A 17,937-nucleotide genomic window follows, 5' to 3' on the forward strand; every position below is an offset into this window, starting at 1 on the left:
AAAGCGACGAGAATACTTTTTCTGCGCCAAAAAAACTAAATAATGACTTTATTCAGCAATATCTAGTGATGAGCGATTTCAAAACACTTTACAAATCTTTTGTTTCGAATCAGTAGTTCGGAGCGCCAAAATCACGTGATTTCAGTAAATGAAGCTTCGTTACGTCATTTCGAAATATCAATAGTTCACGTGACTTTGGCAGTTTGATACACGCTCTGAACCACTGATTCGAAATAAAAGATTCGTAAAGCTTCGAAGCTTCAGTGTTTTGAGATCGCCCATCACTAGATATTGTGGAATAAAGTCGTTATTTTGTTTTTTTTGGTGCACAAAAAGTATTCTCTTAGCTTCATAACATTAAGGTTGAACCACTGTATTCACATGAACTGTTTTAAATATTTCTTTAGTAGCTTTCTGGGCATTGAAAAAGGAAATGAATGATCTTGCTGGCAATGCAGGCCTCACTGAGACATCGGATTTTATCAAAAATATCTTAATCTGTGTTCCGAAGATGAACGAAGGTCTTATGGGTGTGGAACGACATGAGGGTGAGTAATAAATGACAGAATTTTCATTTTTGGGTGAACTAACCCATTAACACTAGCACTACCAGAATTCTATAACTACTAGAACTGCCAATAGCGGTCATTTTGACTGTTCATACCAGACAGCAGTGAATGTCATTTTTGTCATGTTATATTTACTTCAAAGCTTCTATGGTCATGTTTTATGAAAAATGTGGGGTAATTTAAGCATACATAATATAATATGTTTGTGATATTATTGTGTAAGAGCTACTAGACCTCCCACAAAAGTGCATGCCGCAATTTGCTTTCCGCAGTTTGCATCCGGCAAGCTGGAGATCAAAGTTTTTCACCGCAGTTAAAATGTTGTTTTTGAAAGTCAAAATGTCAACAAATATAAAATGAAGCAGAATATTTCGTTAGATAAAAACATATTGTGAATTTTGGAAATGATTACATCTGTCTTTATTCAATACATTTTGACTTTTGGAGTTTACAATGCTTTAGCATTATCGGAAATGTTTGGACCACACGAATCGGAAACAATTTTATGCAGCCTCTAATGAAATCTAGAAAATCTTTTTTTACGAACCGGAATTATCTCTGAATCACTTTCAGAATCAGTGTCAGACGAACTGTCAAGATACCAAGAGACATCGCTCTGCTCCTCCATCAGACTCTGCATCATCAATGTTCTCAAGCAAGGATAAAACCTCAATGACAGTCATTTTCTTTCTTGTTGCCATTTTGACGGTAAAGCTAAGTTTTAGCTTAGCAAAAGCATACAAAACTGCCAGAGAAAGGTTGCTAGGCAACGGCTACGCACATCTTTAACGGCGGGAAAAAGCGCTGAGGAGATACAACGCCTGTAATATGTGCGGTCAAATTGACCGCTATGGCCATTCAAGGTAGAAATACTCAGAACTCTTTTGTGTTTTGTAATTTTAATAAAATAACAATGTTAAAATAAAATTTACATTAATTTAAGAAAAGTCATGGAACTGTAGTTATATGGGTTTTATTTTAACAAAGTTATTACATTGCAAATCTTTAAAACGGTCAAAATGACTGCCTTGGTAGTTCTAGTGTTAAGTGTCAACAGTATAGGCCTATGTTTTAATTTAAATGGCTTAAATTGGCTTTGAAAACGCACAGGGATGTCTGGAATCACTTTATAAAGCAGATGAAAATACAGTTGAATGCAAGATGTGCAGCTAAGTGCCAATCTGCCATATACATAACATTCTAATGAGTAGTACACTATAGAATGTTGTGAATTCTTATGCTGTTGTTGCCCTACTTCAATTTTGTATTAAAGCGGATCTATCATTGAGCACAGACCTAAAATGAAGAACAGCATAAAGATCGAGAGATAAAGCTAAAGTCTCTTTTAGCATCTGTTGTATCTATATGTGTTTGTGTGAATAAATGTGACAAGTATAACATGGTGAATATGATTTGCATAAAATGAATGAGTCCAGAGATTGCTTATGGGTCAGTAAGGGTTAAAAGGCTAAAGAGGGAGCGAGAGAGAAAGGAGGGGGGAGGAAGTAGCTCAGACTCACTCAATAAAGGATCCTTTCAGTAGAGTGAGGAACAATTTACAACAGCTCTGTGAGAGAGGTGCTCGCTTGCACACACACACACACACACACACACACACACTGTCATGGAAAGTTGGAGTGATTCAACGTCAGTTTGTGTAAATAGTGCTCAGTGCCTTATTATAAGTTGTTTTAACTTCTCTGCGGTGTTTCTACATATTCATTACTGGACATAAGTCAACATATATCTGTTTTTACATGTTTCCAGAGGTGGTTCTGTTCAAGTTTTTTTGGGCAGAGACTGGCTGCAAAGGGTTGTTCCACTGTAAACAGTGGCTCTCGCTCGCCTTTATGACATCATTGCACAAGCATTCTCTTGTAGTTTAGTGAAGTCACACAGATTGAAATCTCAGGGCAGACTTCCCTTTTCCTAGAGGCCTCTTCATACTTTTCTCTCTTTCTCTTCTAAGCCAAATGTTTTTTTTGTTTTTTTTTCTAATCATAAGACGTGATCTAATCAACATTCTTACTTAAAGATAGTCACTTCTGAGACTGTAGATATGAACTGTGGCTGATATATGATATATGAATCATCAGAGCCTTTTCAGAGAATATATATCTTTTTTACCTTGTTATTTTTAATCAAAATTTAATTAATAAAACGTCAGACTTCTCTCTGGTGATGTATGGTTCCAAACATTTTGTCCTCATAAACCCCATCCCTTTCTTAAAATCAACTTCAAGCTCACATTCTTTTTTGGAAAGACATCTAAATTTACCTTGAAAAAAAACTAAAAAATACAGTTTTGTGAAAATCAACTTCAATCTGATGGATATAGGCAATGATAGCAAAATGTTAAACAAGATAAATGGTATATGCTTAATTTCACAATAAGCGTGCAATTAATCGTGATATATATATATATATATATATATATATATATATATATATATATATATATATATATATATATATATATATATATATATATATTGAAATACATCAATATATTGAAAAACAATTGTACAGCCACATAGCCTACTTGCTGTATCTCAGAAATGGTGCTTTTTTTATACCATTATGCACCCTGTTTGACAAAAATAACAAGAAAAAGCTGTAGGACAGACTAGAGTCATGACTTTTAATGAAAAATCTTCTCTGGGCTCGCCCCAAAGAAAAGATAAAAAAAGATTTTGAAGTTGGTCTGTGGAGCTTTGTCTGCTGTGCTGTAATAATTCTATTTGAGAACATGTTCATGATAATAATAAGTGATGAGCAGGGTGTTTCACTGGTTTGTAATACATGGCTGTAATACAATATCAAAAGGCCATTTCTATCAGACGGCCACCTCACTGATGGGGAGGTAAGTGAATGGCTCCCCTCCCCCACTCTCTCTCTTTCTACAGATGTCTGCCCTTTTTCAGCAGTAGGCACGTGGACAGGGCCTGCAGGGCAGGAGGCTGCCTGCCTTCATCTGGCTACAAGAGATGAGATATTATTCTCTCATGCTCATCTTTCTCCTCTTTATCTTGAGTGTTTTTTTCTGTTCTCATATTTACCCATTGCTCCATCAGGAATTATTCAATATAATTGTATGTCAAAATATATTAGTATTATTATTGTATATTATTTTTTTTATATGGAATATACACCGATCAGGCATAGCATTATGACAACTGACAGGTGAAGTGAATAACACTGATTTCTCTTCATCACGGCATCTGTTAGTGGGTGAGATATATTAGGCAGCAAATGAACATTTTGTCCTCAAAGTTGATGTGTTAGAAGCAGAAAAAATGGGTAAGTGTTAGGATTTGAGTGAGTTTGACAAGGACCAAATTATGATGGCTAGGCGACTGAGTCAGAGCATCTCCAAAACTGCAGCTCTTGTGGGGTGTTCGCAGTCTGCAGTGGTCAGTATCTATCAAAAATGGGAAAAAGGAAGGAACAGTGGTAAACGGGCGACAGGGTCATGGGCGGCCAAAGCTCATTGATGCACGTGGGGAGCGAAGTCCTCCAAATTCCTCAGATCTCAGTCCAATCGAGCATCTGTGGGATGTGCTGAACAAACAAGTCCGATCCATGGAGGCCCCACCTCACAATTTACAGGACTTAAAGGATCTGCTGCTAACATCTTGGTGCCAGATACCTCAGCACACCTTCAGGGGTCTAGTGGAGTCCACGCCTCAACGGGTCAGGGTTGTTTTAGTAGCAAAAGGGGGACCAACACAATATTAGGAAGGTGGTCATAATGTTATGCCTGATTGGTGTGTGTATATATATAATACATAAAATGGAAATTATATATCTATATACATCATATATATATATAATAAATAATATGTTACATTCTGATGACGTGGAAATCTGGTTGTATTTTCTGGCCAAGCTTCATACTTTCTCTATTGTAGAATGTGTTTAATTAACAGAGATCATCTAACATTGTGACCTTCAAGATATGTCACATTGTCCTTAAAGCACCTTAAAGGAATCATGTTTCACTTCTAAAAAGGTCAGTGTTCTAGGTTTGTGTTTATTTAGTGCCCCTGAGTGCACATAGCTAATGTGTTTATAGAAGGTGTGTAATTAGCCTCAAGATCAGGAAAGTTTGTACAAAGATGAATCATTCACAGTTTCAGCATTTATTAACACCAGTGCGAAGACATGTCCACTTATGTGATTGTAATTGGCACGTCATCAGGCGGGCCTGTATTGATTTCAGTGATATTACCACCCAAGCCCTTGTTTTCCCATCCGGTGAGATGCATCGTTTTGGCCGGATGAGTGCTTGTGAGTATGTCTGTGTGAGTGATTGTCCTTCAGGACTGCTGATGGTGCATCTGGACAGGCTGAGCCTGCAGTTGCTGGTGTGCTGTTGTGGCCGTGATTTAGTACCGAATCTAAAACTAAAACTAGCTAAAACTAATGGCTGCCATGCTATTCACTCAAGTGATTTGGGGAGAAGACAAGAATGAGATAATGGAAGTAAAGGACGTTCTAGACATCTTGAGGATATGATTGCAAAATGATCACTCTTACCATAGCTATCGAGACTGTTCCATTATGGAAAAAATCTATCAAGGAAGTGTGGAAAAATATTTGGCACCTTCTGTGTGTGTGCGTTGTGTGTTTTTACAGTAAGTTTTGAATAACCAACAGCTGAAACCAGAGCCTTCATGCTTGTCTCTTCAGATATATGCCAATGATTATTAAGGACTAGGAAGCTCAATAAAACATTATAAGCATTATTAGTAAAGCCACAGCAACCTTTAGCAGACAGACCAAAGGCTATCTGTCACTCTGTCTATCATTCTATTGTTCTGTCTATCGTTGTAACACTATTTTTCTGTCTGTCTGTCTGTCTACTGAATCTATCTATGTCTTACATGTAGTGGGAAATACTTTGCGCTCTTTCCCTCCATTTCTTGCTTTGCTATAAGCATGACGAGGCGAACACAGCTGAGAGCAAAATCAATCACTTTATGTTCAACCTACCGCACATCAACTCATGCAGAGATCATCCAGCCTCTTTTTGTGTTGCCATGTGTGAGTGCACGCCCAAGACTGCGAGTCAGTTCTCAAATTCCTGCATTCATTTGTGCTATCCACAGAGGTCTTGGAGATAGACAGGGAACTTTACAGTTCCTCTACAGTCCCTCTTGCAGTTTAATTTCCCATATCTAAATGTGCCATCTAATTCTCAGATCTCATGTCATTTAATGCTAATGCTGTTATCTCTTTTCCCTGTGCCGCGCTCTCCATAATGAGAATTTAAGAGTCTGACGCACATGTGAAAGATATCACATATTAATGAATGGCCTGGTCTCTTTTTCTCAGATTTTCGGTCCCATAACAGTCTGTCCAATATCATGAAAAGACGATTTTTATATGAAACAGTAAGGAATCATTTTGGGGGCTGGAATCTATTCATTTAGAAGTTCTTACTAGAGACTAGTGGCTGAATGAGCTAGCTGTTATCAAACCAATGGCAATGGTCATTGTGCTTTTGGCACAAAATGAGACATTTATCCTTCCATTCCCATGTCCAAATGCATTGCAATCTGCCATTTTGGACATGTTCTTTGCTTTAACCCCTGCTAATTCAAGTTGGCCAGACCATTTTATAATATTTTCAGAAAGAGGCCAAGGTGACCTGTAATGTCGAATATCTATGCAAAGCCCAAACAATGGGTGGTTTACCATACTCAGTGGTTTTAACTTTCTCACCAGAGAAAGAATCGGATCGCCACTGCAAAGTGGACCAACCTGTTCTGTCTCATGTTGAGAAATAAAAAAAACTGGATTGTACAGGCTGTACCGTACCTGACAGAACCTGAAATCCATGCTTTATTTTTCTAAATGTTTGAAAACATACAAAAATGGTTTGCAAAAGAAACTTTACATTTTACTCATGAAACTTTAATATGTTGTTTATTTTATAGCAAAATCATTTTCTGGATAAACTTTTGTCATTCTCAATTATGTAATTGAGTAGACAGGAAATGGCGTTCAGAATCAAAAATTTACTTCTGCAGTGTGACATATTTTTGAGTGAAACAGGATGTTCTGTAGGGCGGGAATTAATTTCATCTATTGGGAATTGACTGGATTGTAAATAACTAAAAAATAAAATGGCTGATGATGTCATCTGAAAGAAAATTGTTTCAGAGGTAGCACAATTATTTAAAAGTTTGGGTTTGGGAAGTCACTCATACTCACTAAGGCTGCATTTGTTTTATTAAAATACAGTAAAACAGTAATATTGTGATATATTATTACAATTTAAAATGGCTGTTTTCTATTTTAAAATGTGATTTATTCTTGTGACGGCAAAGCTTAATTTTTAGCAGCCGTTAATCCAGTCTTCAGTGTCACATGATCCTTCAGAAATCATTCTAATATGCTGATTTGGTACACAAGAAACATTTCTTTTTAATATTTTTGTAGAAACTGATACATTTTTCTTCTACATTTTTCTTTCAATGTATTAATGAATAGAGTTCAAAAGAACAGCATTTTTTTTTAAACAGCTTTTGTAACATTAAATGTCTTTACTGTCACTTTTGATCAGTCTAATGCATCCTTGCTGAATAAAACAAATAGAATAGAAAAAAATAAACTTTTGAATGGTGTACTTTCTTTTAGAGGAAAAATTAGAGATTTTTTTCTTTGGAACAACATGCATTGATAAATCATTCACAATAAGACCAGGAACATGAATTAGGAAAGTAAATGGGGTTGTGATTTGTTGACTCTGTTTATTTAAGGCATGCAGACAGTCAGTTTAGCAGGGTAGGTAAAGTATACCCCAATTTCATCCTGAGGAAAGAAATAACACTTCCATTCTTAGAATGAGATGCTCTGAAAAGCTTCTTCACACTCTCTAAGATATGCGGGTGAAATCCCACTAACACCCTGAATGATGGAGAGATGAGGAAGTGTGATCACAGTCTTCAAAACCACCTCAGTCTCAACTACATCACAGACTCCTGGAGACATAGACAGAGATGACACTGTTTGAACCAGCACTGTGCTGTCAGAGAGAAGATGGATGGCTTCTCTTCTCTGTCTTGTCTGTTTATGACTGAGGTTGAGTTCACACACAGAAGCAGATGCCGAATCCATTGAGCAGAATGAATGAATTTTGTGCCTGACTGAAATGGATCTTTCAGGACACAGAAAGAGAAAATTTGTACAGTAATCCACAGTAAAACAGATGAGGTTGGTCAAAACTGATAGTGTTGGATATTGGGGAAAGTGCTTCCCTCAATCCATCATCCATCTCTCAGGTGATTCGATCATAAGTGGATGGCACTAATAGGGATTGTTCACCCAAAAATGAAAATTTGATGTTTATCTGCTTACCCCCAGGGCATCCAAGATGAACACATATGATGATTTTTAACTCCAACCGATGCGGTCTGTCAGTCGTGTAATGCGTGCCAGTGGGAACTTTGTCTATAAGAGTAAAAAAAAACATGCACAGACAAATCCAAATTAAACCCTGTGGCTTGTGATGACACATTGATGTCCTAAGACACAAAACGATCAGTTTGTGTGAGAAACCAAACAGTATTTATTTAACTTTTTACCTCTAAAACACCACTAAGTTCAACTGCCCTGAACATCCGGTTAGTGAGGTCTGAACGCGCTCTGACAACGGAAGTGATGTCTAGCACTCATTGAAGCAAAGCGTGAGACATCACTTCCGTCATCAGAACGTAAAATAAAAAATTATATAAATACTGTTTGGTTTCTCACACAAACTGATCGTTTCGTGTCTTAGGACATCAATGTGTCGTCATGAGCCACAGGGTTTAATTTGGATTTGTCCGTGCATGTTTTTTTTACTCTTATAGACAAAGTTCCCATTGACACGCATTATACGACTGACAGACTGCAACAGTTGGAGTTAAAAATAATCATTTGTGTTCTACTGAAGAAACAAAGTCACCTACATCTTGGATGCCCTAGGGGTAAGCAGATAAACATCAAATTTTAATATAGGTATAAATGGGGTTCTGTTTTGGAGACGCTTCGTGATCCAGTCACGTGAAGCCTTTTTAGTGTGAACTTGAGTAAGTCCTGAGATGTTGATAAGGCAGGGTTTATTTGAAGCCTAAGCTTGCATTAGGCTTGTGTGATACGACCAGGGTAAACAGGGGGGTTTCATGACCCTTTCATCTCTAATGGCTCTTCCTGTGAATCAGGCATGTTGCATGTGACTTGTTTTTGTTTTGGAACGCGACATCATTGTTCTTTAACCAGCTTATATAGACATAACCGATCTCGCCATAGAACTCACTAATTTCCTCTCTCTCCAAAACAGACAAATCCCTGCTGGAGGCGACGTTTCTAATATAGTTTTCATTGATGTACGGTTGCGTAAGTGCTGTGATTGTGTGTCTGTTCCCTATTGCATAAATGTCATTCCCAGAACAATCTGGCAGACCTCTATTTTGAGATGGGCAAAGCCAGTCGACATGTCACATCCACTGTGGTCAGCATTTGTTGTGGCTGCTTTTAGTTCAGATGTCCTGTCTGACACACTCATTACTGTCAGCATCTCTCTCTCTCTCACTCACACACACACACACACACACACACACACACACACACACACACACACACACACACACACACACACACACACACACACACACACACACACACACACACACACACACACACACACACACACTCTCTCTTGGCAGAACCATTGGGTTGTTTTTCCTTCTAAATCAGAGAATCTCCTGCTCAACTTGTGATACCCAAAAGCTACAACCCTCAGAAAAATCTCTAGTACTTCATGCTCTGTTTGTAACTATAGCAAACCTGAAACACCTGCTCTGGATGACATATCTGTTTTCAACATGTCAGCAATGGAAAGACTACTGCAGGTGTTATTTGGTATCAACAAGTACCCCGCAGTGTCATATCACAATGCAGATGTCACAATTCATGATTATTCATTGTAGTATTGCAGTGAAATCATGTTATCTACTAAAATGCATGATCATAATGGCAACATACTAGTAACAGACTACATTAGTACTAGTCACTAGTAGACTATACTAATAACAAATAAACCTTCAATATTCAGCTAATATTTTAAGATTATTAGCATCAGCCAATAACCGTGCCTGGTTAACAAAAGTGTTACCTGCCCATGCACTTTTCTGAGTGATTTTCTATTTTCTTTGTGAATTTTTGGTGACTATTGCAACATTTAGGTCTCAATTTTATATGCAATGACTGTATTGGCAGTAGTGTTAAAAGCATTTTGAGAGATGTTGGGCAGACTCTTAAACACCTCCAATTGGCCATTTTGTTCACGTGCTCAACAGATATGTCTATGATTGGCTGCAGTGATCAACGCTTCAATCAAAGATGTCTATTTTAACATGTTTTTGAAGTGTTGATGATTGTAGCCAAGCACAGACATATCTGTTGAGCATGTGAACACAATGGCCAATCAGAGGTGTTTAAGAATATGCTCAACAGCACTCAAAATGCTGGGGGGCAGGGATGCTGGTACCGTCACATTTTTAAAATGTCAGTACCGACTTGGTACCGAAGTTGTTACCTTTGTCAACACTGATTGACACAGCCTTTGTTGTGTTTTATGTGTTTCCCCTACTAAAAAATAACTTATTTAAAATACATTTATTACATATTAAATATAGTTTAAATCTATTAACATGTTTACTGACATCGCTTGAGACTTATACTGATATAAAAATTATGGTTAAAGTCGGCATGAAATCAAAATTATTTTTTATGGAATATTGTAATATTTATTATCAATAATTTATCTGTGCACTTCATTATTTTTTTTTAATTCATGTGCTCTCGTAATCTTTAATCAAAAACATTAACCGGCCCTCCCTCTCAAAACAACTCATCGTCTCTTCCTGTCACATGCTATGGTGCGTGGGCGGCGTTATCTGGAGCTGCCAGCAGATCCAGTGATGTAAGGGGTAAATGCTGTCGCTGGGGTAAGCTGAGGCTTCACTTTATAGAGATCAATGCATTAACCACTGCTGATGCCAGTCATTGTGGTGTACAGTACCCTTAAACATTAAAAGGAAACTGATCTCAGTCAGTCAGTTTTTCACACAGTTTTTAAATTCATTCAAGTCTAGCATCACGCTTAACTTATGCACGAACGTGAGGCTCAACTTCCATAGGAATGAACCAAGAACACTAATTTTTCTCCATTTGCTCCATGCCAATGGACGAGCACCGTCAGTCAGTCAGGCTCTCTCACGTGCGCTCTCTCGCTGTTTAGTGCTGTTTACTGTCCTCATCATCCTCAATAAATAAAGTTCTTACAGTAATGTGAGGGTGCTCGCAGTGAGTCCGGTGGAGAGAGATCCCCCACAACTGACTGCAAACGGGCATTCAAATCTGCCTCCATTTTGTTACCAACGCCCAACTTTCAACGATCCAATCAATTCCCGAAGGATGAAATCAAGTCCCGCCCTCTCATTTCAGATGCCGTTTCACTCGGATAGACGTTACAGTAGAGAAGAAAAGACAATCTCAACTTCTGCATCATGCCGACTTTAAAGGGTTAGTTCACCCAAAAATGAAAATTCTGTCATTAATTACTCACCCTCATGTCGTTCCACACCTGTAAGACCTTCGTTCATCTTCAGAACACAAATTAAAATATTTTTGATAATATCCGGTGGCTCAGTGATGCCTCCATTGCTAGCAAGATAATTAACACTTTCAGATGCCCAGCTACTAAAGACATATTTCAAACAGTTCATATGACTGCCAAACTGCCAAAGTCACGCCCCCCAGTGGTGAACCATTGAAATTTCGAAACACTTATGACGTAACAAAGCCTTGTTTACTGAAATCACATGACTTTGGCAGTTTGATACACGCTCCGAACCACTGATTCGAAACAAAAGATTTGTAAAGCTTCATAGCTTCATGAAGCAGTGTTTTGAAATCGCTCATCACTAGATATTGTTGAATAAAGTCATTATTTTGTTTTTTCGGTGCACAAAAAGTATTCTTGTTGCTTCATAACATTAAGGTTGAACCACTGTAGTCACATTACCTGTTTTAAATATGTGTTAATTATAAAAAAGTGTTAATTATTTTGCTGGCAATGGAGGCCTCACTGAGCCATCGGATTTCATCAAAAATATCTTAATTTGTGTTCCGAAGATGTACGAAGGTCTTATGGGTGTGGAACGACATGAGGGTGAGTAATTAATGACAGAATTTTCATTTTTCAATTTTCATTTTCAACCCTTTAAACTTTATTTCAAATACTACTTGTACACAAGTAGTACTCGAAATATTTAGCCTAAAATGTGTTTTAATGTCACTATTGATAAGGACAGTATGATCTTTGAATAAAATATGTCTTTAAATGCAAGATATTTAAAGTTTACCTAAAGTATACTAGCAATAGTTCCACTTTAGCACAATCAAACATACTTAAGTATATCTTCAGTTGGACCTCAGCACTACTTCCACACAATTGAAGTGCATTAAGTACAAAATTAGCTGTTCCAGTTTAGCAGACTTTAAGTGTACCGGTTTAGTTTACCAAAAGTACAATTGCAAGGTATTTTTATCAAGTATATAATATGTAAATGTATTTGTAGTATACTTAGCATGAAATAAATGTATTTCAAATACATTTTAGTATATTTATTTTTTCACTAGGGTCTCTGGTGTGAATGCAGTCTTTACATAAGCAAATCTTTCCATCACAGTGGAGATCCCATCGCTGCCCTGTAGCCTCACGAGTGAGGTGTTACGTGTCGTCTGTGTCCCTAGGAAAGTGTGTTTGTTTGTGCAGGAGAGCGCTGGGGGGGTGATTACATCAAACGTTCCCCCTAAAGGGTTGGTTGTGGGGAGCCGGGTCTTCCTACGCTGGGATTGTTGAACATGTTCTGTGAGGATGCAGTAGTAGAGATAAATATTGAGTGGTATAATAATGTTTGGCATAGCAACTACTGTCTTCACTGAGAGGGAACCACCTGCTCCCGGGTAAGACTAGTGCCAGCGTCACCCTCGCCTATGAAATCATTCCCCGGTGGATGTTTTATGCTGAGCTTGTTGTTGTTGAAGTTCCTTGGAGGCAGCGCTGTATGTCGTATTACGTCATGGTGAGATTTTGTCTGCTCACCAAGGAGATGGATGGAGGAGGAATGTTTCGAGCAGACGTATCCCAGCATAACACATATTTCTGTGATTAGAGCAGATTTTCCTCCTTTCTGCGTATGTCTGGAAACATTGTATAAATCAGCTTCCTTCGGTTTTGGCTCATTGGCATGCAGCAGGTGAAGATGATATGTCATCATTAGACAAAGATGTGGAAAAGATGGAGTGACATAATGAAAGATGAGATACGGCAAGAGAGAAAGAGACAGATGAAGAAAGACTCTGCCTGCAGGTGATTCAGGTCAGCGCTCTCACAGAGGAGCCGCTGCCACGGTTACTATCTCTATGGAAACTAGGAGGTGTTCCATTGTGTTAGAACCATAGAAATATATACATAGATACCTCATTAGTGGCTGTTTCTGTGGGCTCATATAAGTAAGCCTTCCGCCATATTGGAACGGTCAAAGCGAGTGTGAACACTTCAGAGCAAGTTGACTGCATCTGCAACTGTAGTTAGACGCATGAATGAATATCTACTGTATATCTGCAGTAAACTTCAGCAGATGATTCTGCTAAACTAACACAATAGATCTTATTCACAGCAGCGCCATCCCCTTTTTAAGGGGAATGAAAGCGAGGCTGTGAGGATAGACATACATCTCTCCAGTGGGTTGTACTGTTATTTTATGAGTTTTTGGATTGTTCTGCAGACAAAACACTGCAAAAATATCTTTCCAAGAAACCTCAGTAGACATAAAACTCCAGACAACATGAGCTGTGGAAAATTATAAGTGATCTAGGAGCTTTATACAGCTTTTTACAGTGGATGCCATTGAAAACATGGGAAGTCTATCCTTCACATCCTTTCTTTTATAACTGTCATGTGGCTGCTCTGAATAAGGTCTATACAATTAGATGAAGGTATCAGCTAACACAACATTAAAAAGTTACCATGGTTTAACGAGTTTGTTTGCCCATATAATCTTTAGGATATTAGGTTAGCTAATTTGGCTTGCTGTCCACTGAGGAGGGGCTCGACGAAGCATCTTCAACTCGTGCTCTGATACACCCCCCCAGTGAATACATATAGGATATGATTACATAGGGCAAGGTACCTGAGATGAAGGTGGAGTTCGGGGAGGTGGAGGGATGCTGAAACAGCTGAGACTGAAGCTGAGGCTCGCTCCTCTCTAAATTATGTTTAGCAACTTCACTTAAAAACCTTAATATTGACATGCAATACATATACAAACACAAACGAACACATTCTCACCTGAGAAAGGTTAGCCCATTTCTTCTCACAGTTTCACAACCAGAAGTTGTGCCATGTTGTGGCATAAATGATTCTTTGACTAAACACACCAAGATGGCTGGCGCGCTGGCCTGTCTAGAGCATTCAAATGTGGTATCTATGTGTATACATATCAATGGTTAGAACTGCCATCCTAAAGTTTTTGATCAGCCACTAGCTGCCAATTGCCAGCTTACTGGCATGAATGACACACGCCTTTTCAGCTCTAAATTAAATATTGTTTCTTCATAACCAGTGGTGGACAGATGAGTCAACATGAAACCCATTCTTACTTCATCATGTAAGGAAACAGGATATTCATGGAGGAAGTTTTGTCTTGATTTTGTACATTGAGTATTGTATAGTGAGGACTTTGTGATGTCATTGGAAAAGGAAAGTTTTTTTGTGTCATTTTTTTCTTAATGATATTCACAATGAATTTAGGAAAATAAAAGGTGTCTGTTTTCATTTAATTTTTAGTTTAAGCACCAATACTTATAACCGATGAAATAAAGTGTTGGCTAGTACGTAATGTCATTTAAAAGGGTAATTATCAAATCTTTCGAGCAAATTAGCAGTATTTCTTTAGAATTCACAAAAAAATATTTGAAAACAATGTATATTTATTAATTGCTAAAGCTGTTATTACATGTAATCAATTTTTAATTGATGCATTATTACATTTTGGTCTGTTAATCACTGCCAATAATGTCAAATATCAGCCAGTTAATGCTTAAATATTACATTATACAGTAAAAAATAGGCTGCAATTATTTGATGAAAAATGCCATAAAGACTTAATATTTTTGTAGAAATTGTGATACAATTTTTTTCAGGATTCTTTGATGCAATAGAAAGTTTAAACAGCATTTATTTGAAATAGAAACAGTAAATGTCTTTAGTCACTTTTTAAAATCAATTTACTGAGTGTTGCTGAATAAAAATATTAATTTCTTAATAGAAAAAATCTTACTGACCCAGAACGTGAGTGTATATTTGACATATTTACCAAAATATTACTATTCACAATATTATCTAGCACATTTTATTTTCTTAAAATACAGGATAGAGGTCTTTACATTTGGAGGATATAAATACTAATTTTAGGAAACAGGGTTTCTTTGCACCTTGCACTAATTTCTGTTTTCTGACATATACAAATCAGCATAAGTATTTCAAAAACTCTGGAAATGGCAAAAATGTGTACAGAAATATTGCGATAAGTAGATTTCCTCTGGTATTTCCTTCCTGTGTGGTGGCTTCATAAAATAGCCACATACTAATCCGAGCCTAAATTAGATTTGCATGTGCATGTCTGTGTGTTCATCCAACCATTTTTGTGCATGAATGTGTGTGTCTGTTTGCTGACTGATACTCTTTCCTCTGAAGGAGACTTAAGATTGTGTGTGTGTGTTTGTGTTATGATCTCTGGATGAGTTGTTTGACCGTGTGGGCTCTTGCTCCTGGCTCTAATCTGATTCTATAAAGTGCTTAGGAGGATCTTTGTTTCCATCTGCTGGTTTTCACTCTGTTACATCACTGCAGCTGGCAATGTGTGTGTGCTTATAGAGGGAGGAGCTTAATACTGGATCCTCTGATGACATCAGACACTCGCAGAGTGACACACGTGCATTGGACATGCACTGCCCCGAGCTCTGTCCATCTCTCTCTTTCTCTCAGCTTGATACATCCTACTCTTTTGTTTTTAAATGGGTGACACTCTGGGATGTGAATGAATATGATAATGGACTTTTTGCAAATGATATTGCTTGAGTGCTTGCACAAACAGCATAATTGTGCCGATTTAATCACTGGTGGTTTGCAATCCCCAAAGGAAGGATGTAGTGGAGGACATATAAAAGATTTATGAAATAATTTCTCAACCGTCCATCTTCAATTTTTTTATTTAATGTTTTCCCCTTAATAATATAAACCAATGTTTTTTGCAGTTAAATGGAACTGAGAACACTAAACTCTTATTGGTAGCTAAAAGCATAATTAAATTAGTCAATTTAGTTTAAAAATGAATATACACAAATATCATTAGATTGTGAAGCTTTCTGTCTGACAGGCTTTTTAATTCTGTGAAAATATGCAGATCTTTCTCCAAAGTTATGTGTGCACAGTTTCCGTGTGGGACTGCCAGTAGCATAATAGCTATATAGGCATTGTTTTAGCAAACTAACACTCAGTTCTGGCTCCATTCTGGCATGAAACCTGGAAATACGTCACACTACGAGTTAAAATGGGTTGCAAATTTCATTTCGCGTCGATGTCGAGGAAGTGTGGTGTGGATTCTGACTGAGCTTCTAACGTCTCTATTGTTTGTGTTTGTGTTTCAGATCAACTTGAGGCTCATCTTGGTGAGTGGAAAAACAAAAGAGTTCCTGTTCTCGCCAAATGACTCTGCGGCCGACATCGCCAAGCACGTGTACGACAACTGGCCAATGGGTGCGTGATGATTCATCTTAAAACACACACATATTGTTTTGAATGCGTTCCCTTAGTAGAAACTGTTGGCTCTTGTGAAGGATTTTCAGGCTTTTGTTTCCTGGCATTGAGTAGATTCCTCTTTACAACATTTTTCTGTTTTCAGATAATCTGTGCCGCAGACAAATCTGAGTCTGACCGAGTGGTAATCCCATGCAGAGCTAGATTCCACTCACTGTATGCTGACCTAAAGTCAATGACATTATTCAGGGGAAAAAAACAGTGCGTCTGAGTTTGTGTGTTTATACATCTGTCTAGCCGTCTCTCCGCCTGTGCCCGAGGGCTGTGTGGTTTGCATTCAAATATTCCACAGATACTGTTCTAGTAGATTTGCAGGTTATTATACACACACATACTGCTACTTCTGAATTTTAGAGAAGAGCAGATGGTATCCAGACTCCTCTTTCATCTGTTTCTCCACCGTGCCTTGGCAACCCATCTGAAACTGCAAGTGCTTTCAGGGATGTGGCCACAAGCTCAGGTTTAGCATTTTCCAACTGATTGACCTCTAAAAAGCATACTGTGGTGGTACCATGGTGTAGTGACAGTATAAAACCATGGTATGCTGATATATACACTACTGTTAAAAGGTTTGGGGTTGGTAAGATGTTTAATGTTTTTTGGAGAAGCCTTTTATTCTTACCCAAAGCTGCACATTTATTTGATTAAAAAACAATAATATTGTTTAGCCATTACTCCAGTTCTTCAGTGTCACATGATCCTCAGAAATCATTCTAAGATAGTGATTTGGTGCTCAAAAAAAATCTTAATACTATATTATCAATGTTTTGCTGCTTAAAGATGCAGTAAGCAATTTCTGAAAAACACTGTTGAAAGTAGATCGAACCGAGCACCAAAATACACTTGTAGCCAAACAGCAGTAAGCGGCGAATACAGTCATTAGGGAGGAGGTGCCTGTTTTGCATACAGTGTTTGTGAATTTGAGGGCGGCGCTATCAAGTTAGGGGTGTGATCCTTTTGTGGAGGGGCGTGTTTGTTTTAGTGATTTCAAATATCAACAGCTTTTCTCAGAAATCGCTTACTACGCTTTTAATGTTTTTGTGGAAACCATGACACATTTTTTCATGATTCTTTGATGAATATAAAGTTCAAAAGAACAGCATTATTTGAAATAGAAATCTTTTGTAACATTTTAAATGTCTTTCACTGCTCAGTTTTGAGGCATCCTTGCTGAATAAAAAAAGTATCAGATTCTTTCCTCATTACAAAAAACTTACTGACCCCAAATTTTTCGAACAGTAGTGTACACAGCACTGAATGGTTAGCATATCAATAAAAAAAAGGCAGAACATGATTTTTATCATGGTTATATGTTCCAAAAACATGGCAATACCATCCCTGCTGGATATCTGCTCTTCAAGCCCAGTCAAGCTAACTAATGGGTTTGTTTTGTCGGTTTTTGGAGCTAACTGACCAGCTAAACCATCTTAA

The 17,937-nt window shown here is 37.7% G+C and overlaps 1 protein-coding gene across 1 annotated transcript in view; it reads left to right on the forward strand.

The window, feature by feature from the left end:
• Positions 1 to 17,937, forward strand: part of ubl3a (ubiquitin-like 3a) — a 32,324-nt gene that overhangs the window by 4,170 nt on the left and 10,217 nt on the right. The window contains exon 3 of the mRNA XM_067397694.1: positions 16,338 to 16,446. Within this exon, the coding sequence (XP_067253795.1) occupies positions 16,338 to 16,446 (109 nt within the window). The remainder of the gene's footprint in view (positions 1 to 16,337; positions 16,447 to 17,937) is intronic.

Source organism: Chanodichthys erythropterus, chromosome 10 (assembly GCF_024489055.1).
Source record: "Chanodichthys erythropterus isolate Z2021 chromosome 10, ASM2448905v1, whole genome shotgun sequence".
In the NCBI taxonomy this organism is placed as follows: domain Eukaryota; kingdom Metazoa; phylum Chordata; class Actinopteri; order Cypriniformes; family Xenocyprididae; genus Chanodichthys; species Chanodichthys erythropterus.